Here is a 26267-nt window from a genome sequence, read left to right as displayed (position 1 = left end):
TTTCACACCACTCTTCTGGGTTAACGTCAACGTTAACCCGCTTGCCAAGCCAATTACCCCGCCCCATAACCCAACATGAATATCGCTTAAAAACAGAATAAAAGTGCCTCGACAATTGCTTGATTCATGACTAAAAGACACAGAATGTTGGAGTTACTGGAGAAGCTGGAGAAAGAGGTGGCGGTGGAGTTGGTGGAAACTGAGGAACACCAACCTACATAGAGTATCTCTCCCCAGCGTATCTGTATCTGTATCTGCTGGTGTATCTTTGAGTTCGCCGGCTCCATTTTTATTCTCTCCGGTCGCAGTGGAAGTGACGCATCTGCGATCCCCCGAATGAAATCATATAAAAACTGCAGCTTGAATCCAAAAGTGCCTCTTGGCTCTTGATTGCTTTTGATTGGCTTTTGTTTCGCCTTTTCTCTCGCATTGTGCAAGTTTTGATTTCGCCTCGCGTTTTGATTTGATTCCGATTTGTGTCTGGGCGAGTGTTTATTTTCATTTTCAATAAATCCCCCCCATAATTGCACTCTGGGGGGGATTGCCAGCCAGCCAGCCAGCCTTAAGCCCCCAACGATCTCCAAGTCTTCATGTGAAAGCTGGCGTCAAATTATCTCATTTCACGAGGCGTGTGAACACACTGTTTTTGATCTTCACATTTCCCAATTGATATATTTTCATTGTATCTTTTTGTTGTTTCAAATATTTTAATAGTTTCTTTTATGTTTCGATTTTTACAGGCCAGCAAACACACCTTAAAATCTGTTCAACATACACGTGGAAGTTTTCAGGTAACTATTCATTATACTTTCCTCAAGGAGAAACGCAAAAAAGCTTACCTTAATTTAGCACCCGTCCCACTAAAGTGGTTCGAACACACTATTCATAACTCGGAACTCAGAACTCAGAACTCAGAACTGAATGTGCCATTAAAGCCGGAGGAGGCACGCAAACTTTCGCACGGCTCACTGCTCGCATTGAGAACCTTAAATATGGGTCAATTACTCATAGTGTGTACCGCCGGTCGGTTGGTCGGTGGAAAAACAAATTTCTTACATAACCGTTGACGTAGTACAATTTAGTGGCCATAAAGTATCCAATGAATGCATTATGGAAGGCATACCCTGCCCACGATGAACTTAAATTGGACGAGTTTTTTGTAAACAAAGATTTGTCACAAGGTTATTCTTAGAAGATCTATTAAAAATATGATCAGATCTGTTTAAAATATGATCAGATCTGTTTAAAATATGATCAGATCTATTAAAACTATGATGAGATATATTAAAAATATGATGAGATCTATAAAAAATATGATCAGATCTGTTAAAAATATGATCTATAACTCCTTAGAACTTTTATCTTTGAACCTCTTCAAGTCAGAGTTCCGTCTTTGGAAGTATTATACACCCATCCCTAGGTATTCATCAGTCTTGAGTATAATTCCATACTTGGCTTACTGGACTAAGCTTTAGTTCTAATTGCCGCTAGTCATATAGAGCCAGGGGGATATGCGGCCTAACTGTTGACTGGCAGTTAAATGCTAATTTGCCGAGCTGACCGACCGTTGCTTACTGGCGGGCTTACTTAGCCGGTCTTGGATGTTTACTGGCTTTCAGCACTTTGGTTGCTCGTTTTAATTACACACGCCGGAGACCCATTTGCCAGTTGGCCCTTTTTTAGCCCAGGTTAGCAATCAAGTCACTGTTTTTGTTCCCCCTTTCTGTATCGATTGCGATTCCACGCACCTGAAATGGGGTCGTGAGAGATCAACGATCTGTATCTGATCCGTACCAGTTTCAGTTCGTTTTTGCACTTTTTGTCCCACATTGGCCGATCGATGGAGTCCGATATTGGCCGATCTGATCCTGAGATCGGTTAAGTCATATTTTTGAGTATCCGCTGGGAGAGTGAGCTTCATGGTCGAGTGATCTCCGGGTTGCACAATGTTTAATATTGCATTAGAGAGATGTTGATGGGGCCGCCCCGATCGGGCTTATAACAATGCCAATCTGTCACCGGAAACGATCTGCGACAATCGCTGCTCACATGCAACCGAAAAATAATTTGTCTAGATCATAAATTTGCGTCATTTTCGGGCTTTGGCAGCGTATCTAACGAAATCCTATTCGCAATAACCTTAAATTGCACAATTTCCCACTCTGATCTATCTCAATTAAGCTTGCAGTGGCCTGCTTCTGCTCCTTAATGCCCCAGCTTGTTTGATTAATCGCCTTAATAAAGTAAATCGGCTCAATAGTCAGCTCTAATCGCATCAAATAAAATCAAGTTTAAATGCTACGAAGTTACGTAATCTCGTTGAACTCTGAACTTGAAACAGGCAAACAAACAAAAATGTTGAAATGACAAATTTGAATATATTTTCGCTCATATGCAAATCTGAATTGTTTAACAAAGATACGGGGAATAACAAAATATGGGGTAATAAATCAGGTATGCAATGTTGAGGCATTGATTCGGAGTATTTTAATTTGAATATGAGTGTTCATAAAACACACATTGACTTTATAATGTATGCATTTCGAGTTTTGTTTGTCCCGAATGACTGCGAATAGTTGCATCAATAGTATGCGAAATATTTGCGTATTTGTATGGCCAGGTGTGTTGTTAAAACCTTAAAGAAGTCATATCCATAAAGATATTCTTGTTCGCCATTCCACTTTCCCCAACGCTGTATTCTTTTCGGATCATTTCACTTTTCCCTCATCTCGAATGAGAATCTGAAGATGGAGTAAAAGTTTTTGGCTTAATTTTCACTTACGTTTTGCATTAAATTTTATGTCTCTGGACATGGCTCGGCCGATATATTTTTTAAGCTGGATTTCACCTGGCCGAGGCACGTAGCTTTGGCCAGATAGACATTTGACATGTCAGGTTGTCAGCGTTTCGGGCACAGTGAGAGCGTTTTCTGGCCACAAACACAAAACACAAAATTCTTGCAGTAAAAGTAAATTTGACAAACAAATTTGAGAGAGAAACTAGCTCAAGTTCAGACAGCAGGAGGCAAATTGTTTTGGCACATGCCAAATGTGGACCTGACCAGCTTCTGCTTAGAGCCAGACCTGTCTGGATATTCGGACAAGATAAAAATAAAACCATTATAAATTCATTAAGCCAACAAAAAAAATCTCTGATAATTACGGTGGGGTGTTGGGGCTTCTACATTATTATTATTTCTCTTTTTTTTGTGAAATGTGCGTCAGCAGAAAATGTTTCTTTATCCCCCAACTTGGTCCAACTCGGAACGCGTTTCGTTTGATCTGGAGATCTGTGGTGGTCTGTCTGTAGAACAAACTAGCCAAACCACAATGCTGATGCAAAAAAAAAAGGCCCCAGGTGATAAGTTCATTTATTTATCTGTTATTCTTGTGCTGTTTTCCTTTTAATATTATCGGACGCGTGCTTCTCGATTTTCGTGTTAATTTGTAATAATTAATTTGAGAATGTGCAGAAGCCGCAAAGAACGGGAGGAGGGGGGTCTAATAAATTATTTATGAATTTCAAACTCTCGAGGGGAATATCTACTCTACGGGAATATCCAAAGAAATCACACAAATCGCAAAAAAAGATTTTTAAGAAAAACGTAAAGTGAATGTGGAGGGGTGCCATTATAATTAATTATTGAAAGATATTATTTGTAATTTTTATACAATTTTGCATATTATTTTTGTATTGATGACTTTATAGATTCTTCTGCTAAATGTTTATTTCGAGGGTTTTGTAAGGGTGCCCCCTTTCGATCGTTGCGGTGGGTGAGCAATTACTTAGCCACAGGAGTGGTGGAGCAACTTTTTGGCATTCCTCAAATCGCATTCAGCCAAACACGGAAGATGCCACCGCAAAATGTTGCGTGTGCACCGGACTGGGTTTGTGTGCCTCCAAATTGCATTCGAATGCAACAATGCGAATATGACGAATGTCTAATATCAGCAAATCGCTTGTCACGGAGCTTCATTTAATCCGTTTAATGGTCGGAACGGAACGGGCCATCTAAATATAAAATCTCCCATTAAAATTGTTAAAACAATTTCAAATTTTAGATTATTATTGTCTTGTCATGGCCATTATATAATTTTTAATTCATTTTCTATAAATAAAGCTTACATTTAATGAAGTATCTTGTCTTGCAATTTTCTCCAGTCTATCTCTCCGGCAAATTGCGGATATACACGATTGCTGATATATGGTGTGGGATTTATTATCTCTGAACATGCATGACACTGCCCACACGGTAATATTTAATTAAATAATCGCCTAATAATGGCTTAGCATAAGCTTATTAAATAAGTTCAGGCTGCAGGTCAAATCGGGAAAGGTTTTCCAACCTTATCCAGCCTCCTATACCATATTGTAGTTTTAGATTCAAATACTTTCAGCAAACATTTTCTCACAGAGATTATTCGGTAACCAGTGATCACTTGAATAAACATACAAATATTAACTTTTATCATTCGAGTCGAGTCTGGCTTTTGAGATTTCTAATTGTTTTCTTGATTTTTTTTTTTTTCAAGATTAAACTTCGTGGAAAAGATGCCCATTATTTTTCACAATTAACACTCTGCCATAACTCACAAGATGCCAAATTTAATTTATTAACCTCATGAATGAAATGGAGTGATTTTTGTTTTAGCACAGTGCTAAAAATGCCAGTTCACTTTGTTATAATTTAATCCATTTTCGAGACTCGGTCTTGCGCTTTTAAAGTCTACATTTTTTTTATGTATTTGGCAATTTTTCCTTCAAATTAATTTCATGCACATTTTTTGTTTAGCTTTGCACTGGTATTATATTTGCTTTTATTTATTTATTATTTTTCGTTATTGAAGTTGGAATTGCAAGTGGAATTTGTGAGCGATTTGAACGTTAATTGAAATTCAATTCAGGTCCTAAAAGCGCTTCAGACGCTTTTGCGCCAATTACGATGCACAATTTTCTACATTCATTTTTGTGAGATGCATTCAAATTTTTGTTTATTGTTTTTAATAAAAGAGCAGCTTTCAATAACTGAGCTTCCCTTGCATATATTTTCATACATTTCTGAATCGACTTGTAGCTTTGTCCTTTTTGCTGAAATTTTGTGATCGAAAAAAGGCCAGACTTGTTGAACTTCTTTTGAATTAAGTTGGCCATCAATCAATGACCATTATCGACCCGCAGAACCCTTCCCTTTGGAGCAAGGTTTCCATTTAACCTGGTCACATGGCCACCATGCGGTTTGCCAGATGAATGCATTTATTAGCCGGGTTCGGCCTGGCCCGGCCCAAAACCCAAAACCCAAAAGACCACAAGGCAAACAAAAAACCTCAAATGGTATATTTTTTTTTTTTGGCAGCTGGCCTGGGCCGGCAAGCATAAAAAATTTAAACACAAAACAGCCAAGCAAAATGCTGAGTTTTTTCCACAAAAATTTTCTCACGTAACAAGTACACCCCGTCAGACATGGAGCGGGAAAAACTGCAAGCAATTTACCTCAGTTTGTAAAAGTGTGTGTGTTTGTGTGTGTGTGTCTAGTGTTTGTGGCATGCAACTTGTTGTTGGCCAATTTTTTGGCGTCTGCGCAATCCATAAGAGGGCATTAAAGCTGCTGCATTGGCTGCTGTTGGCCAGGTTTGCGATTCTAAATATCAGGCAAGGCTTTGAGATTGCAAGTAGCTACCAAAAACAAAAACAACCTTGGCTAATGGCCAGTCAACGGCAACTGACATGGGCGATATCGGCCAGAGTCTCTTGGCCAAAAGCTGGGCTTAATGGCTCACTGGCCTTTTCCTTTCACACACAAAAAAATACAATTATTTTTAATATGATTTTTTTAAAGTAAAAATATTAAAAATATATTTTAGATAGTTTAATCTTGAGTAAGTTTTAATTATAAAATATTTTAATAAATTTTTTTAGAGAGTAAAATTTGCATAAAATCGATTTTTCGGTGCATCTTCCTGCATGTGTGCCTGTAATTTGCTGGCCTGGCTTGTGTCCTACCCAGGAGTAGATGACTAAGCCCTGCTTATCTTGGCCAAGAATTTGACTCTTGCTCTTTTTGTGCTGGCCAGAGCATTATGTGTTGGGATTTTAGTGGAAAATTTTCACACGAAATTCAACAAATGCCCGTTAATTGCTTGACAAAATAAAGCCTTTTTTTCGCGAATAAAAAGCCGAACAAGCACCACACCGTCGATAAAGAAGTAAGTAAATAGCTGAAAAGAATTGGCATTGGGAAGTTGGGCCCAATATCTCTTTGATATGTCAAATTATCGTTTTGCACAATCACCTCCATCACTTTGGTGTCAGGCATCAGACACTTGTCTGTTGAGAGTATCGCAGCCCAACACCTATGGGGAGGTAATTCATATTCCAGTATTTATAATCGACGATCCAATACAATGGGAGTTGGGTGAGAAGAACATACAAGGTGTGGGTGAGATTCTACTAGCTCTACTGGGTTTGTTTATTGTCAGAACTTGGTGATAAAGATTGAGAAATCCGATTGAAATCTCACTTCATTCACAACTTTGATAAATAGTTTATAACTAATAATGGAGCGTTGGAACTGTTTATGGGGGAATAAAATTTAACACACTTGGCCGTAAAAAATTTGGAAATATTGTTTCGTAAACACATTCCCGTGACCAAAAAGGCAAAGGTTTTCCCTGCCTCGTTTCAGATCTATAAACTTAACGATCGAGATACAAGGTATTAGAGTCGGATGGAAAAAAACGAAAATTGTGTATGCAAGAATCCGATATTATTTATTCACAAACATGTCTTGGGCCCAGCTCATTATTGTCAGTACATAAAACAATAATAATAATGATGACAACCCTTTGGCCAGCCATGAAGTCATCATCTGCCGAGACTGCCAGGTGTATTCCAGACACCTTGCCAATATTACGACGCCATTCCTTAGCCATTTGATCACAAATTGTAAGGCGATTCCTTCTCTAATTGTAGAAAAATGTTGTTTACAAAATAGACGACCATTCCCTGAACACACACAACTTTACACACACCTTCCATGGTCGTAAATATTTGCCATCGAAACCATCCGGGCGATTAATTTTCACTTTCCGCTTATTGAGAGGATAACCAGCCCAACCTGTCCCGTGTAATCGTTAACTTTATAATGGATTCTGTTAGAATAATGAATTCGATTTAATAAATTTGTTGTTTTTGTCGTTCGATGGCAGTCGTTGGCTCTACCAGTTCGACTTGTTGCTTTATTAATCGATGATGCACACAAGCTTTTCGGATTTATAATTATTATACCACATTTTATTAATTTCCAGCATCAGCAATCATATTTTTCAAATATTCACCTTTCTTCTCGCTGCCATCTAGTTTGCATTTTTATTTTAATATTTGATTTTGCGATCAGTTTTGGTTTTCGGCTTTGATTTTGGATTTTTGTGTTTAGCGGTGAGGTGATAAATAAAGCTGGAATCGTGCCGGAGCGTTCTTGAGTCTTTTATTTATGGCATTCATCATTAGACGCCGGTGTCATGATTTGAATGAATAAGTGGATGGATGGCCTGGGTAATCGGGATGTGGCTGGGTGTGAATACCAAATGCCGAACAATCGCAAGCCCAAGGAGTTTGGAGGCCGCAGTGACCAGCCTACTAAGCTGGGCACTTAGAAAGACCAGTTCCGTGTACGAAATGCTTGTACTTTGGATCTGTTTACTAATAGTTTTGCCTAACTAACCTTCCCGTCTGGTTGAGTGAAAAATAAATTTTGATTTTTGTGGCCCAGCCATAAGCCGATAATTGTAATTCCAACTGGCCAACTTTTACCGCCTCTGGACAGACTTAAGACTTGAGAGTAGAGACCCCTATGAGTAAGATTGAAGAAGGAAAACTTGATTAAAAACAGCAAAGGCAGACAATCAAATCATACACCACTAACTGGGCTCGAAAGTCAATTAATAATGTGGCAACTGCAGCAGCCATCTGGCAGCAGCCAAATGTCAAATGGCCAACTCGGAGTGGGCTCTAAAAGTGCAATTGCCTCACAGCCTTTTACTCTCCACATCTCGCGCTAATTAGCCGCGCTAGTCTTGCCAAAAATAAAACTTAATTGCCAGCCATCACCATTATTATTTACAAGATCTGAAATCAAATCTCTTATATGATTTGTTTAGCCAAGTTCCTCTGTTTATTGGCCAGGGAATTGTGTTTGTTTTGCGAAGCAGGTGGGCTTCTAAGCTGCCGTGATTACCAAACAATTTTGTTGCAACTTTGAAATGTTGCATTGCTGTTGCTGTTGCAGTTGCTATTACTATTGCTATTGCTGTTAGTGGAGAATGCAATTGTTATTGTGGCCTGCCAAGTAGGCAGTTGTGTAAACGCATACAAAATACACATTAGGCATCATTTTGCATGTTTAGCATGTTTTGCATTTTGCTATTGCTCAATTAACCCGCTTAGACGGCATTTTTCTGGGCGCTAATAAATTTTGCGAACCTCCCCCAAGGGTTTCGAGGGGGCGATGACAAACAATTTGTAACTCGGCACGCCTACAAAAAATGCCTCATTGTATTGCCGACTGGCGACAAATTTTTGTTTGGCCCTAAGGGAAGTCTCTGTTGACTTGTTTTTCTGTTGGCCAAGCAAACAGCCAACAGCACGGAGAAATATCTTTAATAATAATTTGCCAAATATCCGAGAAGCTTATAACTTTCACCCAAAAAACAAACAGAATGCCCGGGCACTTTAATTAAATAATTTTCATGCAAAAATATTTATCTTGTCTTGGGCGGGATAATTCTTTTAAAGCCGTATTGTTTGCCCTCCTAAGAGGTTTCTGTTTTGTAGTCTTCCGGAGCAAATATGCATAAATTATAGACCAGAATAGGGGGTTTGCAATACGCAGTTTTCAATAAAGCGAAAAAGTAAAAATACGCAAAAAACGTTCAACAAAAATGATGTCAAGGCATTCACTTTCAAAAAAACAGCAAGAAATTTATATTCGAAAAATAAAAGAGGAGAATTACGCAGGCATAAAAAATATATAATTTGTAAAACAAAAACCTGCTCAACTCAACTCAATTAGCCCAACCAGAGCCCCTGTCTTGGCCCAACCTGTGAGCCCCATTAACCGGCTACTACCGGCAGTTCCCCTCGCCCAGCTTGGCCAAAAAAAAAAAAAACCATCACATTAAACTGAAAACCTACCCTCGTATATCTCCATAACTTCTGATATTACCACCGTTCTAACTTACCAATTTGTTTTTGCCTTTTTTTATGGCATAATTTACTTTATTTCTGTCTATAAACAGAATTAAAACAAATGGCAGGGGCTCTTTACACTATTAATTGCCTCCTCTCGGATGCCTGAGCTTTTTAACTCCAAATTCAAGTGAATTTTTCTTTATTGTCAGTGGCGAGTGGCCCGAAAATAAAAAAATTAAAGAAAAGACTGACAAAAGTCAATGTCATTTGGTTTCTTTGTTTCGTTTGTGAGATGAGAACTGAATTTTTAATTTCTTTTCAAAGTAAGCTCGGTCGCCTCGAAGGTGGATAACTAATCTGAATATTGTTCTTGTGTGGATTGTTTGTAATGGCATAATTATGCGAATAAAACGCTTGATTTTTTTGGGGAAAAAATTCTATGCCCGTATGTTTTTTTAATTAGTTAGAAGACAGAAGAAACAGTCATTCTTAAGAAACTGTTTTCCTCTTGAAATCTAACCAGTATCTTTCCGAATAAAAATAACAATTGCAATGGTGGCTGGAAGCCTGGTTTTTGCGCCTCGCTATTAGGTGTGCTTGTTGCCAATCAATTACCAATAATACAATTCTATACAAATTTATGGCATACATTATTGGCTTATTCAGGCGTTCAATTAAATGCATTCCGATGCGTTCGCACGTACAGAGATGTCAGAAAAAAAAAGATACTTCCTTCGCCTTCGTACTGTCTCTATATGACTCCAATTTTTGAGGCGACAAAAGCGCATGACACACATGCCCAAAAAAAAAACAAATTGAATAAAAAAAAGATACAAATAAAAAAATAATCTGACGAATACGAATTGCGAAACTGTTTAATTTAGTTGCGAGTCAGTTTTTTTGAGACATTCTTGGGGTGCTGGATGGAGACTCGCGACTCGAGATCTCAACGTGCCTTAGACGGCGAATTCAGAATTTACGATTTATTTAACCTGACATTGGCCAGGTATACCTGTATACAGGTATGGGAGGGACTAGGGGCGGACCAGGGGCCTAGCCACACACGGAGGACCATGGCGAGTGTTTTTCTTTTGGTAGTGTGGCCTGGCCTACACTAAGCAAACATTAGAATCAACTTTTCAAATTTGCTGTTGACACAGTTTATGGTAGACAAGCCAGCCAACAACAACCAATCATTGCACCTGAGCATAGGTATTCGAGATACAGTAGATACACCGTATAATGGTTTAATATTCATTGGCTTAGAAGCTCTCTCTTCCTTCTAGACTCCACTGTAGCTTCGCTGCAGGCCTCCTTCTCCCTCACTGAACTTAAACTCTTAAAAATAATAAATTGCATTTTATGTTCAACTCTGCGGCCGGCCGGGTCTATTGAGAACTTTCAAGTGTTTGGTCTCCAAACAAATAGCTTCGATGTCGTTTTTTTTTGCATTTTAAGCAGCCTGGGAAACAGCCCAGTTTGGGAAGCAAACGCAAATTTAGCTGTTAACAGCTTAACCGAAACTCCAAAAAAGAATACAAAATGGTTAAAAATACATTTTGATAAATGACTTGGCAGTTTCTCTCCCAGGCCCCATTGTCTACAATCGGACTGGACAAAGGAATCCAACCAGATATCTAACAAAAGTGGCTGGAAACCGAAATAGAAATATCAAAAATCAAATAAATAAATTAAAAATTAAAAACGTTTACCTAATTATAAGAGCGACGATGATCAATCAAAAGGTAGCCAAATGAGGTTCGAAATTTAGCAAAAAAAAATTAAGTAAAAGTTTTTATTAATGATTTGTGTATTTTGAGTAAATTATAGTGTCACTTTCCTATCATTAAATGGACAAAAAAGTTCTTCGAAGCTAATCACATCACTGGAATGAGGAGGAAGTTGTTAAATTTCTCCTCTGCTGAGGTCTAAACCGCTCCTGGTTATTTGATTACCATTTTGCCCACAAAACTGTCCACTTGGCAACACTTCCTCATTACGCTTTTTTGCATTATTTTTTCACTACACTTTTTTTTTTTCTTATTTAATTTTCGTATTTCGTTTAATGTGAGTTGGGGGCTTTAAAATGCGCGCTCACGCACAATACCGAGGCTTGCAATTATGGACAAAGGGGAAACGCCATACAAAGAAGCATAAATGCTAATGGGTGGGGCAGGGCAGGGCAGGTCTATATACAAAACAATTATTTAGTTTTTTTTATAAATATATTTCTTGCCTCTTTTTCTCTTTTTTATAAATTCAGCTTTCTTTGCCTTTTTTTGTTTTGTTTTGTACATCGCACTGATCATGGAGGAGAAAACCGAAGCGATGTCATTGCCCCAAGGGATACAACAACTACTGGGCTTTCTCATATTTGTTTGCATCTATGAATGGAGTTGGTAGCCGCCCGCCCGCATGGGTGACATTTACATTTACATTAAAAAAAACTCATAGACTCATAAATGGAAGTCGAAGTCGAAGACACGGAAAAGTGAAAGCCACAGCAACTTTATTGACTCCCCAAAGACACCTGCAGACAGCCAAGGTCATTGCATATAAAGCCCACTAATGATATGGCCAATAGACCTGACCATTTGCCTTTTGTCCGAGGCCAAGAGGCAGTTCCTACCAGACACAGTTGCCACAGCATATGGTTAAAGCTTTATGGCTATCTGGGTATCTGGCTATCGTGTTGCATTTCGGATCGGCTATCGACTTCCCATGAATTCGATTTGCCCAGCCACTTGGCCACAAATTACCATAAATTCCTTTCCGCAGAACACTTTTAATATTTATATAATTGTATAAATACATCTAAATCACGAGCAGTGCTCTGTGCAGCTTTATGGTGGTCATAAAAATCAGAGTCATACCAAATAGTGGAAGTAGAAGTAGAAGTAGAGTCTTGATTAGATAGCCCTGCAAGTTGGCTGAGATTAGACTTGTGGGTAGATGTGAACTTGTTCTTCTAGCCGCAGATAGGCCCAACTACGTGAGTGATTAGTCCATTTTTGGCTTAGAAACAGAAGCGATTTTAACCAATTTAAAACTAAATATAGCCAGGTGAACTTGACGGTGAGAAGTTACATGATGTTTCTGTTTTTAAACTGGCGCCTCTCTCTCAACCCATAATTGTAGGTCGGCTAAGTGCCGTTCAGGCATTTAATACTCGTACTTAATGACTCTTGATAGCTGCATCTTGAACTGGCCTTTTAGCAAACAATCTGCTATCTGAATAATGTGAAAACAAAATGTCGTGTGGCATTTTCCAACTTCATTTCCAGCAAAACAATAACAGTGCCAAAAGAAAAATAACAAAACTCTCAAAAAAAAAAATAGTAATTATAATACCGTAAACATTTGCATATTGTGGGGTTGTGAGAAAAAAATAACACGAGACCTGGCATCAAAAAAAGATTTTACAGCTGGGCCCAGAGTGTTAATCATGGGGATAATTTATTAGTAGTCCCTCAGTTGACACTTTTTAGACGCAGTTGCGGAAAAATACACTCCAAATCGGCCGTTCGAGTGTTCGGGTGTGAATTGGTGGCAGCCATTCGAGTGCGAATTGTACTCGATGATGGGTGAAAGTGTGGGCAAAATTTTGTAATTTAGCCCTTTCCAGCAGCTATTTGTAAGGGGGCAAAGAAAGCGATATTAAATAATGAAATTAGAGGCGTATTAAATAAAGTATTCATTCCCCCATTTTGTTTTTTAATTGCGCTAATTGTGTGTGGTTTGCAAAATATTCCATAAAGTGTTTCCCAAAAACGGAATTATTGGACAATTAATCTTTTAGCATTCCCATTTAATCCTTTTGGGGTTTTGGTTAATTTGCATAATGCTAATTGTTTACTGTTTTCGTTTATCCGCAGATCGGCTCAATTAACATGCTCTTCAGGTAACTAATTACGAACGGATATTGGTCGGATATTGGTCCTCAAAATGGCAGACAGCAGCAATAACGCCCAGACCCCATCTCCGATGGAGGGTCGCGATGAGGTGGACTTCATTGTGGCCAAGCACAACAACAATAATGAGTACGGTGATCTGCGAAGCGTGAGTCAGGCGGTGATCCAAAACACCAAAGCATCAGCAACAGTAACAGTGGCAACTGCAACTGCAACTGCAACAACCACAACAGAAGCAGCAACAGCAACACCAAACAACGAACCAAACAGCAACACCCTGAAAAAGTCCAAGGAGCGTCGCACCCTTTTCCATTTCGGGAGCAGCAGCAAGAAACTGAGTCAGAGCAAGTCCCAGGATGAGGCGGAGTCCACGACCACCTCCACCTCCACCTCGACAGCCGTTGCCCCGCTGCCGCCGGTGCCGATCGGAACGCCGCCGAGGCAGCACAAGTTCGTCAAGAGCAACAGTCTGGCCCGGCTGCTGGGCAACACCTACAACGCCAAGAAGTTCGAGAAGCAGGAGCAGAAGCGTCTGGCCAGCGGATCTGAGGGCGGAAAGTTCAACACCTACAGCGGGAGGCGGGGCCGGGCGGGACCGTACCTGGAACGCTTCAAACGGGTGTCCAAGGAGGACGGGGACATCGCCGGCGGTGATGACTCTGTTCGAGTGACCAATGTCATTACGCTGACCACGGATTCGCGGGATCTGCTGTACGGTAGCCGGCAGGAGCATGTCGGTCGCACGGCTGGCCACGAGCAGCCGGATCAGCTCAGCTCCAAGGCCATTCGCACTCTGACCCGCAGCCTGGGAAAGCTCTGGAAGCGAACACACAGCGTGGACATCAGTACGCCCGATCCGGAGTTCAAGGTCTCATACCTGGGGAACGTGCTCACCGGTTGGGCCAAGGGTGAGTCGGATGTCCGAGTTATAATTAAAACTATAAACTAATACTCCAACCTTAGCAGGTGAGGGTTGCGTCGAGAAGCAGCTGAACACTTTGTGGCGGAACTACACCCAACACTCCAAGCCGGACGTCATCATGCGATTGAAGGTGTGTGCCTCTGGTCTTAAGGCCACCACTCGGCAGCATGGCCTCACGGAGTACTGGGCCCACAGGATCACCTACTGCTGCGCTCCGAAGAACTATCCCCGGGTCTTCTGCTGGATCTACCGGCACGAGGGCAGGAAACTAAAACACGAACTGCGATGCCATGCGGTGCTCTGCAGTAAGGAGAAGATTGCCCAGGACATATGCGATACCCTGAGGGTAAGTTGCAGGATCTACTCCTTGTTTTTGGATCTAACATTACTAATGGAGCAATCATTTTCCAGGAGAACCTCGAGAGCGCTTTGCGTGAATTTAAGCGCGAGAAAATTCTGAAGCAAAACGCTCGCCTCAGCCTGGCCAATGCCGTCTACGACAACCCGAGCTTGCCGCGCCGCAAGATCATGCTGAGCGTCGGCGGCAACAACTACCGACCCCCCTTGGAGCGCTCCAAGTCGGCTCCCAAACTGATGGCCATCGAGGAGGCCATCGGCGAGGAGGAGGGCGACGAGATCGAGGACACCAACGAGCCGGAGATGAAGCCCTGCTGTCAGAAGGACTCCCTCTACCCGGCCATGACACTGGGCCGGCGTCGTTGTCGTCGCGGTCACTCCATCAGAAGAACAGGAAAGATTCAGGCATCCTCGCCCTGCTGCAGCTCCCACATGGTCCCGGAGGAGGAGGAATCACAAAAGGCAACCGCATCTGCGATCATTCCATCTAACGAAGGCTCCGATTCGGATGACTTCGAGAAGCTCCTGAAGTTTGAACCAACCCTGAGCACCGAGTTGCTCCCTTACTTCGATATGCAGCTGAACAAGCAGGGCAGTCAGAGCATGCTGAGTCTCAGGGAGCTGAAGGAGGAGGAGGAGGATGGTGAGCCGCTGAGTCTGCTGCCCACTATCAACAGCGATCCCAGTGCGGATCCGGAGGCGGACTACGCAAATGAGCCCACCCTGCGCCGCAGTGGAGTGTGCAGTGACGGGGAAGAGGATTTCCTGGACGATGCGGACGAGGATCACTACTTCCGGCATGCGGCCATGCTTACCATGCTGCACCGCAGCTCCATGCGGAAAATGCGAGCCAGCGACCAAGCCAGCATGCAGTACCGCCACCAGGCACAGTCGTCGATCTCCTCCAATGCCTCCAGCTCTACCACAGCTAGCAGCTCGGCGGCGGCTGGCGTAGGCGGAGGATCCGTGAATGCACAGGGAATGCCCAGCCCGGACAGCGATGAGGGATCCATATCCAGTGGCTGCGAAACGGCTAGCACTGTCACAAACGCTAACCACGAAGAGTACAACAATGCCAAGCGGAACAGTGATCCCGGGCAGCTGCAGCAGGGGGAGGATCTGGAGCTGGAGCAGGCGCAGGCTCAGGTGCTGGAGCAGATGATGATCTACCAAAGACTGGAGCAGCAGCTGCGCCACAACAGCAGCGGCGATGCCACCAATTACAGCAGCTCCAGCAGCATCACGCTGAAGCACAGCGATTCCGGCAGCGACAAGCAGGAGCGAAGCGACCGGGCCAACCAGGGCGATGACTCGGACAGCGATGAGTCCGGCTACGTGGAGTTCCAGGAGAAGGAGAAGGAACAACCTGTGCCGCAACAACAGCAGCCGGTCACCAGCAGTGCGACTCTATCAAAGATACCAACCGCCAAGCCGAAGATTCCGCCTAAGCCGGCACCGCGTCGATCCCTTAGTCTCAATGTGGCCACCGCCGGATCAGCGGCATCGTCCGCTGGAAAGGCTCCCGGCACCGCCGTCTAAATGAAATGCTTTAACCTTGAAATCACAACGGAAACCCGTCTACAAATTGTTATTTCTGCACACCCGTCAGCGACCATAGCAAAAACAAAAAAACCAATCAAAGTGCAAGAAATTTAATTAATAGCTATAGTTAATCATTAGTTCGTAGCCAATAAGTCATTTGTTGCTGGTTTATCGAGAGGAAGACCTAACGATAGTCCCTCATCTCCCCATTTCCCATTGCCCACTCCCCAATTCCATAATGAATTTATATTGTATGAGTTTTGTATATAAACTAAATGCCCTAAGCACTGCATGTACTATATATTTACGCGATTTTAATTGATGAACTGTATCTTATGTATGAATATAAATTATTATCTGAAAAAGAGATTGTTATGTTTTGGGAGAAAACTATTCCTGATCTTATAAAGATCCTTCCCAGTGCACCCTTTTGTTTCACAAATGTATTCCAATCCCCGCCCAAGAGCACTCATATTATTGTTCGAAAAAAAAAACCAGTTTCTGTATTTTAATTTACATTCCAAACTTGTGGCAGTTACATTGTGAACATTACATTTTAGTGGAACTACTGGCAGATTGAGTTGCCGCTGGGCAGCAAGTTTTGTTGACGCAACAAATGGCAGACCGTGCTACGGAAATCGCGGATCGAATGGTCCTGCAGCTGCTGATTGAATACCTGTTGCATGTGGAAACGAATCCAAAGAGACGAAAACCGAAAACCAGTTAAATGCATTCGATTACGATTGGATCGAATTGAGAGATCGATCTGTGGATCGGCTACTTACGCCATTGTAGACGATTGTGGGAACGAAGCTCGGACTGTAGCGCTTGGTCACCAGCTCGGCCTGAAGCTGCAACTTGGTGCCCGTCTCGCTGGTCACACAGTGGTCCACATCGGTTACCAGGCCCGCCTCGCTGGCGCACTACTCAGATAGGGAACAATAACGTTAATCAGCTGTCCAAACACTTTATCGGAGTCCGGCAAGGTGAAAGTACCTCATCGACGCGGGAGTAGTCCGGGGCCAGCATCTGGCAAACCACAAATTTCACCTGGGCCGCCTGATTTCCGGTGCTGTTGATGACGCAACTCTGGAGTCTATTGCCCTGGCACTCCGCCGGTCCGTGCTGGCAGTGAAATATGGCTCCATTTCCCTCCGACTTCGACTTACCGAATGGCACCAGTAGGATGTCGATGTAGTTCTGGAACTCCTCGTAAACGGGTCCCAGTTGGTGCATAAAGTTCCTGCTATCCGGACAAAGGGACTCGTACAGAAGAGTTATGTGAAGCTGAAAGGGATTAGAGGAGATTATTTTTTAACATAATTGTATCTACTAAAATTTTAAAAATATTTAAAGGTTTATTTGTAGAGTTTCTTCTTATAAACTAAAATATTTTTTGACAAACAAACCTTTTCCGTTTGGCGCTTCTCCCGGGGCTCATCCTGGATCTTGGCCCAACCAAAACTCTGGATCAGCAAGAAGAGGCTAAGAACACTGGTTAACTTGAACATTCTGTTCTTTATATATAATTTGAGCTGATGTAGCTGATATAGCGCAAATCGATTGGCCTTCGATGGGGTTTGAGAACGAAGGTTTTTCAACGCCCGAATGCCAAGCCCAAGGTTATGCGACCGTCGGATTCGATTTTAGTTCAACAACTGAGCGCCGTTTTGTCACTTTTGGTGTTTAATTTTGGCCAGCACCGAACTGGACCCTGGGAGAGCCGATTTACCCCTCTTTTACCTCTCGGCGGCATTCTCGCTTATAAGCCGGTTTCTTGACTCAGCTTAAATCGCCGAGGAAAAAGCTTAAACTAGCGGGCAGACGATAAGATATAGAAATTCGCACCTCAAACTAACTGCACACAGGGGGGAAGATCTTTTTGATGTGTCTTCCATGAATATTTATATTTATTTTCAAGAGTTTATCGAACTTAAAACAAATAAAGTGTATTCTTATAAGGGGATTATATAAGATTATATAAGATAAGATTATATAAGATTATATAAGGGGATCTCCCAGAAAATGGGACAAAAAATCTAAAAAATAATTTGTTCCTAGATTTTGATGCAAATCGATGGGGAATCGATGTACAAATCATTTAAGGTATTCTGTTCAAGAATCGAGTGATTATTGACGAAGATATAGAATTCGATGGGGGTCATATAGTCGCTCCCCATGCATTTTTCACATTCTGAAGGGGATCTCCCAGAATATGGGACAAAAAATCTAAAAAATAATTTGTTCCTAGATTTTGATGCAGATCGATGGGGAATCGATGTACAAATCGATTAAGGTATTCCTCTTCAGAATCTGATGATTTTTGGCAAAGATATGGCCTTCGATGGGGGTCAAATAGACCCTCCCATGCATTTTCCTCATTCTGAAGGGGATCTCCCAGAAAATATGACAAAAAATCTAAAAAATAATTCGTTCCTAGATTTTGATGCAGATTGATGGGGAATCGATGTACAAATCATTATAGGTATTCCTCTCAAGAATCTGATGATTTTTGGTAAAGATATAGCCTCCGACATGGGTCCCCATGCATTTTCCATATTCCGAAGGGATGTGCCCCACAAAATGTGACATCAAATAAAAAAAAATGGTTAAATTATGGTAAATTTATGTAAATCCATATATTTAAAACTGAAATGGTGTTGTTAACTTCTCGCAAATATTACTAGTTCAATTGAAATCTTTCTCGTTTAGCAATACAAGGCTTTTTCGATTCCCATTCTTTTCAGCTGAGTGCAAATACTTTGCGATATGTTCTCCGTAGCTTCATTCTGCAGGCTTTGGTCGAATTTCTAGCAAAAAGACAAACTATACTATCTTAAAGAACAATTTTAAATTATTAGCGGTACAAACTTCGTTGTAAACTATGGCTGGAACTTCGCTAAAGTGGTACAAATTGGTAATTCTTTCCGACTCCTTTTGGTATATTATCCAATCACCATTAGGCTTGGTGCATTCGTAAATCCACCTCCGAGTTGATTCCAACTTGGCGCATTGTGTATTTTTTTTAGTGGCACTCCCATTCAAGAATTGGCAGGTGACAAATTCCACTTTTTGTAAGGGCGTAAGTTGGGCGTGGAGAACACAATCCTGAATGTGATTGCCCAAACACTCGTCCTTTCCATGCTGACATATTTTCTTTTTTAACTGCAAATAATTTTCTGTAATAAATTTCTTGAAAGCATTTAAAAATTTAATCTTACATTGGCTTTACCAAATGGAACTAATTTTAAATCGATATATTGATGAAATTTTTCAAAAACTGGCCAAAAGTTTTTCATGTAATCTAAAGAATCTTCACAAAGAGACTCGTACAATACTATCATGCGCAGCTGCTTTTTGAAGAATTAATTAGATAATTAAGAGAATTTATTTGAAATTGTAACCTTTTGAGTTGAATTTATAGACTTCGAAAATGTTGAAAAAATTCCGAAAATAAAAAAGAGTAAAAATAGCTTGATCATATTAATGGCCAACTGAAAACAAACAGACAGAGAAAAACTTGTGCAATGGAGAAATAACTTTAATGCAATTTGACAAGCTTAATTTATTTTTGAATGGCGGAAAGCGCGAAGTCGTTAAAAGTTTATCGATTACTATCGATGCATCTGGTAAACTCACTTATTTTTATTATGGTAAAACTTATTTTTCCCTAAAATAAGCCTCGTTTTAATTGCTTAATAATTCAAAATTTTAAATGTTCATTTTTACATTTCTGCGCGGCAAAATATTACGGAATACGTAATATTCTCGTTACGATTTTCTGGAGCTTCATTTCCATCGTTACGATTTTCTGGAGCTTCATTTCGAGCATCGTGGCAACCATATTTGTGGATAGTGACAACCCTGCTCATCACACATTTGTTGAAATAAGGACCAACACAAAAAATGGACCTGTTGTGTCGCATTTGTGGCTCCCACTCCGTGACTCTTCTGGGGATTTTTGATCAGCGAGAGCCGAGTCGGTTCAATGGAGAGTTAGAACCCAACTTGGCAGAAATGGTAAAGGTGTGCGCCAATGTGCAATTAGATCCTGGAGATTCCCTGCCGCAGAATATTTGCATGACCTGTGTCCTGGACGCCCAGACCTCGTACAGGTTCAAACGCAGATGCGAACAGAACCATGAGAACTTCTATTTGGCAATTGCCGAGCAACAAAAAATTAAAGACGAAGCAGATGCAGCAGCGCATTTCATTGTTAAAAACCTGGAGTTAGACAACCTTCCAATGGAATTGCATCTGGAAGAGCCGGAAGTTGTTATTAGTGAGGAAATATTTATTAAGGACGAAGTACCTAAAAGAGTTTATAAAACTAGAAAAACTTGTGGCAAAAACAAAGTTGCGAAAGCAACAAAACTCAATCCAAAAAACACCAAACATGACATAACCAAATTGTTTAAATGCGAACTCTGCTATAATGTCTTTCGACGCCAAAGAAATCTAATAGATCACATGAAGTAAGTCTGTTTTATAGACTCTGTAATATAATAATTATGTATTTAATTTTTCAGAATTCACACCAACTCGCACTGCTGCCAAACTTGCGGAGAACGATTTTTATTCAAAACCGACTTGGATCAGCATCAGTGCTTCAAAACCAATAACTCCGCCGTCGAGTGCCCTGTTTGCTTGAAGGTTTTTCCCACCAGCCGAGGATTAGACTTGCATAAGTGTCAGTCTCTGGAAGAGGGACCTTTGAAGTGCCCCCACTGCCCGCAAACATTCACCGATGGGCACTTTCTTAAGGCGCATCTGTTAATTCACCCGGAGGAGGAGCCCAGTCCTCTGATTCCTCGGGGTCGCCACCAGTGCAGCATCTGCAGCGCAGTATTCACCAACAAGTCTGCTCTTGACGTCCATATTAACGCCCACAAGGGCGAACGACCGCATGGATGCTCCATTTGTTCCGCCAGTTTCCGCTCCAGGCCTGCTCTCACAGTTCATATTCGGACTCACACAGGCGAAAAGCCCTACCAGTGTCCCCACTGCCCGAAAGCATTCTCAGACAATAATAATCTAATCAAGCATCGACGTCGCCACACGGACATACGACCCTACCAGTGCCTTCTATGCCAGCTGAGCTTCCGAGAGAAGCACCACCTGAAGCGCCATGTCCTGGGCAAACATCGTGGAAGTGAGGCGCAAGGTTTTGAATGCCCGTAAGGATATATCACTGTGGACGGAAGTCCACGAGGTGACGACCTGCATGGGCGAGGAAACTCTATATATTTTTTATATTTAAGAAATTATTGATTATTTTAACACTTTTTGTGTACTTATATATGAAAGAAATATTTTTAAAAGAAACTAATAAATAAGTAATAACTAAATAAATAGTAAGGAAATAAATAATAATATTACAACTACTAATAAATATTAAACTTAAAACCAACAAAAATATATTTAAAATTTTAGTGTGACCAGGGCAATTATAATATGCCGCCACAAGTTTAAAATCTGTTGAAATCTATTTTCCAATAACTATAACAGAAAAGATTAAAAAAATAATTCAAAAAACAATATATAAATAGATTATTTTATGGGTAAATTAATTGTTTTTATTTAGTTGCCTCCTTTTCCTATTGCCACTTATTTCCTACTATCCACTACATGGTATAATCGCGCTTTCTGAATGCGGTCCTACTGCTTGTTTTTCAATTGTTATATTTTGTTTTCCAACGCGATATCTTCGCAGCATGGATGTTGACAAAATTTGCCTAACATGTCTCAGCTCCTCGGGTCCCCTGGTGTCCATTTACGATGGGGGATCAGGTAGCTGTCTGGCAGACATGCTGCGTGAATTCACAAAAACAAAGGTAGTCATTGAATGGGATAATCCTAGAGCAAATAATCCTAACAAATGTTTATTTTATGTTTCCATAGCCTCGGAAGAACGATAACTTACCGGAGAGGGTGTGCCTAGGCTGTCTGAGCGAGATAAACCACTGCTATACGTTTAAGATTAAGTGCGAAAACTCCAGTCGGACGCTGAGGCAACTGTTACCCAACGCTTTGCCAGAGGAGGCCGACGAGAAGGTGTATGCTAAAGAGGCAGTGGACACCGCTGAACTCGGTGTCCAAACAATAGACTTGACACCCAGGCAATGTACCTCGTCAGTTCAAACGGATACAGTGTCCACCGCGGAGGCTGAACAAAATACTAGTCTGGAAAAGCCAGATTTGCCAGAAGATCTGGAGGAGGATGAAGGAGAGGTTTTCGGGGGGGGTATTTGGTAATATATGATTGATAAAGTGGTGTTGTAAATGTATGTTGAATTAAATTGAAGGTATGATTATAGTAAGTTTTGTGGTGGGGTTTTAAAATTTATGTGGTATTTTTATGTAGGAGAAGTATTTGTAATGGTGAATATGTGTAAGGTGTGGGATATGGGAAATTTATAGTGTATGAGGATGGTGAGTGTTGGTGGGTTATGAAATAGAAATGGTTTTAATAATGTATAGTGAGAGGAGTTGATGATTTTGAAGATGATATTTAATGTATGGGTTTAGGTTGTTTTTTTTTTATGTAGAATTTAGGTGGTTTGAATAAGAATAAATTGTGGTAAAGAGAGAGTTGGAATTAATAATATGAAGGTGGTGATTGTTTATGAATAATTAAGTTGATTTAAGAGTGTAATGATTTTATAAGGAAGATGGGGGTGAATAGAAAGGATTTGATAAGGTTGGGGAGGTAGAAGGGTAATGGAATGGTGAATATGAGGATGGTAGTTTAAGAAGGTTAGGTTGGTAATTGGAGTGAGGGGGGGGGGGGGGGGATTGGAGGGGAGGGGGGGGGAGAGGGGTTATGGGAGAGGTGATGGATATTTGAGAAATGTTGGGGAGGATAAATTGAGGATTAGGTGTTGTGTTGTGGGGGGAGGTTTGGGGGGGGGGAGGGGGGAGGAATGGTGATAGGTTGAGGTGATGATGGATTAGATGGGTTATATGTAGGAGAGGTGGGAGGGAGAATGGGAGTGAATTTGGATGATTGGGGATTTAATATGGGGATGGGATGTGAGTTGAGGAGGTTAATGGGATTATTATGGAATTTTGGGGTGGGGTTGTGTTTGGGATAGGAGGGGATTAGTTAGGATTGTTGGGTGTTTTAGATTGGGGGTTAGTGGAGGGATTAAGGTAGGGTTAATATTGAGATTAATTAGTAAGGGGCGTGTTGAAGGGGGTGGGATAATGTATGAGGTTTGTGAGGATTATAAATGTGGCAATTAGTGAGGGCAGCACAAGCTACGTCACTCGGAGACCAAGAGCTTTAAATGTGATCTGTGCCCGCACTCGTTCGTCACCAAGGCGGAGCTGGCTTCCCATGAACGCACCCACACTGGCGATAAGCCCTTTGGGTGCGATGTGTGTCAGGCAAAATTCACCACCAGTTGCTCCCTGGCCAAGCACAAAAGAAAACACACTGGAGAGCGCCCCTATGCCTGCGACCTTTGCCCCATGCGATTTACGGCCCTGAATGTGCTTAAGAATCACAGACGGACTCACACTGGAGAGCGACCGTACGTGTGCCCCTTCTGCTCCAAAACCTTTACTCAAAGAGGCGATTGCCAAATGCATCAGCGCACCCATCAGGGCGACCGTATCTACATCTGTCCCGTGTGCAACGAAGAGTTTAAATCTATGCCCGATATGCGCTCCCATTTGTCCGAACATGAGCAGCATGATAAGCGACTGGTGCATTTTACCCTGCTGAGCAACAAGGAGAATGGCAGTGGAAGTGGTGGTATCGAGGAAGACCTAAATGAAATGGCAGAGACGGCGCTAATGCTATAATTTGTTTTGGTTGATGTTCGAATAGATGTAGACAGATTCTCAAATTTTACTTAACATAAATATAAGAAAGATATAACAGATATATCATTTGTCCTAGTTTAAATGTTTCGTATTTTTTCCGAAATGTAAAAATAGTTTTTCGTATAAAATAATCTAGTTTCAAGGATACAAAATAAATGAATACTTTAATAAATGTGCTATTTACCCAACTAGTACACTTAATCCATCCAACCATTGCACCATTCTTCTTCCAACAGATGCGACACTTTTAGTTTGCAGCTATTTTTCCCATGGGATTTATGTTTATGACAAATTTCACAACTGGTAGAACATATTTAGCATTAACTTAGTCACTAGTTTTAGATACAAATAAAAACTTAGATGGTACAATTGCATCGTCGTCTCATTGCTAGTAGAACTGTCCGTACTGCCCCACTGGTTGGATGGCCTGCTGCATGCCCGTTGATGTGGAGGCGATAACAGGGACAGGTCCGACGGCGGCGGAAGAATCTGGCAGGATCATGGCAACGGCAGTTGTGGTGGGAGGGCCACTCGTTACCGGCGGATCACCGTGGAACCAGTTAACTAATTCGTGGTGGGAGCTTTGCACGCTCTTCCGTTGGTCGGCAATCAGGTTTTCGGAGTATTTTAGATGGTTGGCATAGGCATCTTTTTCATGCTGCGCATCCTTGGACATTCTATGTAAATCTTTCAGTATAGCCGAGCCCCAAAGCTGGACATGGATATCTGGTATCTTGCTGGCCAGTTGCATTGCCGGTGTCACCATGTTCATGCTCTCCTTGGAGTTTCCGATGCTGAGAAAAACGTGCGAGAGCAGAACCAACGAGCAGCTGGTCAGCCGGTTAAGGTCCTCGGCATTGGCCATTTTTAAAGTCTCGCGCAGAAACCGTCTAAAAATAAGATCCAATGGATTAGGTTACAATAATATAGTAAAATAATATCTAACTAACTTGGCTTCATGAAAACTGTTCTTGTGGAAGGCGTGCAGTCCTTGGACGTAGTAAAATCCGCCCATTAGCGCTTGACTGCTGTAGGTGTTTGTATTTTCCGAGGAGACGGCGTCGAGTATTTGTTTGAGGTCCGTGTCGCGCTTAGTACGCAGGTAAATGATCGCCAGGTTAAGGTTCGCAAACAGCTTCAGGTCCCGTTCGTTGGTTTCGCTCACACACACCAGGAACTGGCGTTCGGCGTGCTCGAAGAAGCTAGTGGACATGGAATACAGCCCTATGAGACAGTGGAGCTGGGCGGAGTGTCGTCTTAGGAGGCTGCGTTGTGGTGCCGCCAGGCACACGTCTCTCGCGGCGGCTATCTCCCGGATGGCCAGTTCCCGATTTCCCATTACCATGCGACACATTACGATATGTTCCAACAGGATCACCTTGAAAACGGACAGAATAGGCTTGTCTTCCTGCTGCTTTAGCTTTTCGATTTGGGTGAGCGCCTTTTCCGTGTACTTTTGCGCCTTGTCCATGTAGCCGGCCATCATGGAGTGCGAGACGGTCACCAAGTAGACCAGGACGTATAACTGTTCCTTTGGAAGCCACACGAACATCTCTAATTGGTTCGCTCCGAATATGGTTTCATCTGAGGGCCAGTTGGGAGCCATTATCGTTTGGATGGACATTTGAAGTTGTTTAAGGCTGGGTTTTACTGTTTTAACCTGACCTAGAGCCAGGTAATAGCACACCTGAAGCACCAAGAAGAACACCTTAAGGTACTCCTTTTGGTGCGGATTGGGGATGTTGTTGTCGATTATCTGGCCGGCGGAATTGAGGAGAGCGAGCACGTCATTTGTCTTGCGCTCGATCATGAGTATCATGGCGCGTGAAAGTAGGAACAGCACCTTCAGGTACGTGGCGCCCGCCTCGTCAGCATTTTCCGCTCCGACGGCCAGCAGATCGGAGGCCAATGAGTATTCGCGGTCGCTGGCATGGATTTGGGCTAGTTGAAGCAACAGCTTACAGTGCCAGTAGACGTTATGCTGGGATAACTCAACAGCCCGTCGGAGCATCGCCTTGGCTTGGTTCGAGTTCTGGTCCGTTTGAAGATGCAGCTGAGCAAGTAGCGAGGCGGTATCGAACTTCACATCAAAGTTGGCCAATGGTTCCGATATGCTCCACGCCTTCTCCAGGTGGTGGCGCGCCAGGTCAATGTTTTGCGTGTAGGCCATAAGGATCTGACCCATTTGTAGATGTGTCCGCGCCTCGACCTTTGAGGGCGGCATGAACGTGAAGAGCGCCTGGAGACACTGGATGCACTTCTTAATGTTCGGCGGCTGCGATGTGCGGAAGTACTCCGCCAGACCGAGCAGCGATATGTAGCAGGCGTCTTGCGAGGCCGCTGCCGTCGTGCTCGTCGATGCGCTCATATTTCACCAATATTATGTTTGTTTATCGCTAAATTCTCCTCTGTTTTGTTGTCAATTTCGCGACGGAGCGGTGGTGGCTGCCAGTGTTGGACAGTCCCCGCAATAGTGATGGCACAAGCTCCGAATGATATTGCAATCTTATCGACACTAT

The 26267-nt window shown here is 42.1% G+C and overlaps 6 protein-coding genes across 7 annotated transcripts in view; 3 read left to right on the top strand and 3 right to left on the bottom strand.

Moving 5' to 3' along the window:
- LOC6499941 overlaps positions 1-16283 on the top strand; it is a 31063-nt gene extending 14780 nt beyond the window's left edge. Inside the window, exons 2-5 of one of the 2 annotated variants that reach the window (XM_014910799.3) lie at positions 741-791; positions 13062-14005; positions 14064-14365; positions 14431-16283. In XM_014910799.3, coding sequence (XP_014766285.1) covers positions 13132-14005; positions 14064-14365; positions 14431-15915 — 2661 coding nt within the window. In that variant the 5' untranslated portion in view covers positions 741-791; positions 13062-13131 and the 3' untranslated portion in view covers positions 15916-16283. Of the gene's footprint in view, positions 1-740; positions 792-13061; positions 14006-14060; positions 14366-14430 lie in introns of both variants that reach the window. The other variant, XM_001953551.4, reaches the window with a different exon arrangement.
- Positions 16284-16398: 115 nt separating this feature from the next.
- LOC6500621 (GILT-like protein F37H8.5) lies at positions 16399-17607 on the bottom strand. Its single transcript, XM_001953550.4, has 4 exons — positions 17328-17607; positions 16915-17205; positions 16704-16841; positions 16399-16594 (listed from the first exon to the last, which is right to left on the bottom strand). Exons 1-4 carry the CDS (start codon positions 17427-17429, stop codon positions 16484-16486), a joined length of 642 nt encoding a protein of 213 aa, XP_001953586.1. The 5' UTR covers positions 17430-17607; the 3' UTR covers positions 16399-16483.
- A 934-nt stretch (positions 17608-18541) lies between these two features.
- Positions 18542-19435, bottom strand: LOC26514867 (GILT-like protein 1). Its single transcript, XM_032449883.2, has 4 exons — positions 19323-19435; positions 19140-19268; positions 18790-19083; positions 18542-18728 (listed from the first exon to the last, which is right to left on the bottom strand). The coding sequence occupies exons 1-4, from the start codon at positions 19398-19400 to the stop codon at positions 18627-18629; spliced, it is 603 nt and encodes a 200-aa protein (XP_032305774.1). The 5' UTR covers positions 19401-19435; the 3' UTR covers positions 18542-18626.
- Positions 19436-19583: 148 nt separating this feature from the next.
- LOC6499942 (zinc finger protein OZF) lies at positions 19584-21318 on the top strand. The gene is made up of 2 exons (XM_001953549.4): positions 19584-20393; positions 20448-21318. The coding sequence occupies exons 1-2, from the start codon at positions 19825-19827 to the stop codon at positions 21097-21099; spliced, it is 1221 nt and encodes a 406-aa protein (XP_001953585.2). The 5' UTR covers positions 19584-19824; the 3' UTR covers positions 21100-21318.
- A 227-nt stretch (positions 21319-21545) lies between these two features.
- Positions 21546-23953, top strand: LOC6499943 (zinc finger protein 721). The gene is made up of 3 exons (XM_044718345.1): positions 21546-21752; positions 21820-22162; positions 23165-23953. Exons 1-3 carry the CDS (start codon positions 21633-21635, stop codon positions 23725-23727), a joined length of 1026 nt encoding a protein of 341 aa, XP_044574280.1. The 5' UTR covers positions 21546-21632; the 3' UTR covers positions 23728-23953.
- A 40-nt stretch (positions 23954-23993) lies between these two features.
- On the bottom strand, positions 23994-26251 carry LOC6500620 (MAU2 chromatid cohesion factor homolog). Its single transcript, XM_001953547.4, has 2 exons — positions 24699-26251; positions 23994-24638 (listed from the first exon to the last, which is right to left on the bottom strand). Exons 1-2 carry the CDS (start codon positions 26114-26116, stop codon positions 24137-24139), a joined length of 1920 nt encoding a protein of 639 aa, XP_001953583.1. The 5' UTR covers positions 26117-26251; the 3' UTR covers positions 23994-24136.
- Positions 26252-26267: the final 16 nt, after the last annotated feature.

This window comes from Drosophila ananassae, chromosome 2L (genome assembly GCF_017639315.1).
Source record: "Drosophila ananassae strain 14024-0371.13 chromosome 2L, ASM1763931v2, whole genome shotgun sequence".
Classification (NCBI taxonomy): Eukaryota; Metazoa; Arthropoda; class Insecta; order Diptera; family Drosophilidae; genus Drosophila; species Drosophila ananassae.
This window is presented reverse-complemented; position numbering and strand designations above follow the sequence as displayed.

What these genes read in the sequence shown, in the direction of transcription:
- LOC6499942 (XM_001953549.4), top strand. Translation starts at nt 19,825, where the DNA reads ATGGACCTGTTGTGTCGCATTTGTGGCTCCCACTCCGTGACTCTTCTG. An exon ending in AATCTAATAGATCACATGAA is followed by an intron (nt 20,394 to 20,447) that starts GTAAGTCTGTTT and finishes TTAATTTTTCAG; the next exon opens with AATTCACACCAACTCGCACT.
- LOC6500621 (XM_001953550.4), bottom strand. Translation starts at nt 17,429, where the DNA reads ATGTTCAAGTTAACCAGTGTTCTTAGCCTCTTCTTGCTGATCCAGAGT. An exon ending in ACTACTCCCGCGTCGATGAG is followed by an intron (nt 16,842 to 16,914) that starts GTACTTTCACCT and finishes CTATCTGAGTAG; the next exon opens with TGCGCCAGCGAGGCGGGCCT. An exon ending in CCACAATCGTCTACAATGGC is followed by an intron (nt 16,595 to 16,703) that starts GTAAGTAGCCGA and finishes CACATGCAACAG; the next exon opens with GTATTCAATCAGCAGCTGCA.
- LOC26514867 (XM_032449883.2), bottom strand. Translation starts at nt 19,400, where the DNA reads ATGATCAAGCTATTTTTACTCTTTTTTATTTTCGGAATTTTTTCAACA. An exon ending in TTCCATTTGGTAAAGCCAAT is followed by an intron (nt 19,084 to 19,139) that starts GTAAGATTAAAT and finishes AATTATTTGCAG; the next exon opens with TTAAAAAAGAAAATATGTCA. An exon ending in CAGCCATAGTTTACAACGAA is followed by an intron (nt 18,729 to 18,789) that starts GTTTGTACCGCT and finishes TCTTTTTGCTAG; the next exon opens with AAATTCGACCAAAGCCTGCA.
- LOC6500620 (XM_001953547.4), bottom strand. Translation starts at nt 26,116, where the DNA reads ATGAGCGCATCGACGAGCACGACGGCAGCGGCCTCGCAAGACGCCTGC. An exon ending in AACAGTTTTCATGAAGCCAA is followed by an intron (nt 24,639 to 24,698) that starts GTTAGTTAGATA and finishes TCTTATTTTTAG; the next exon opens with ACGGTTTCTGCGCGAGACTT.
- LOC6499943 (XM_044718345.1), top strand. Translation starts at nt 21,633, where the DNA reads ATGGATGTTGACAAAATTTGCCTAACATGTCTCAGCTCCTCGGGTCCC. An exon ending in GTGAATTCACAAAAACAAAG is followed by an intron (nt 21,753 to 21,819) that starts GTAGTCATTGAA and finishes ATGTTTCCATAG; the next exon opens with CCTCGGAAGAACGATAACTT. An exon ending in AGGAGAGGTTTTCGGGGGGG is followed by an intron (nt 22,163 to 23,164) that starts GTATTTGGTAAT and finishes GTGGCAATTAGT; the next exon opens with GAGGGCAGCACAAGCTACGT.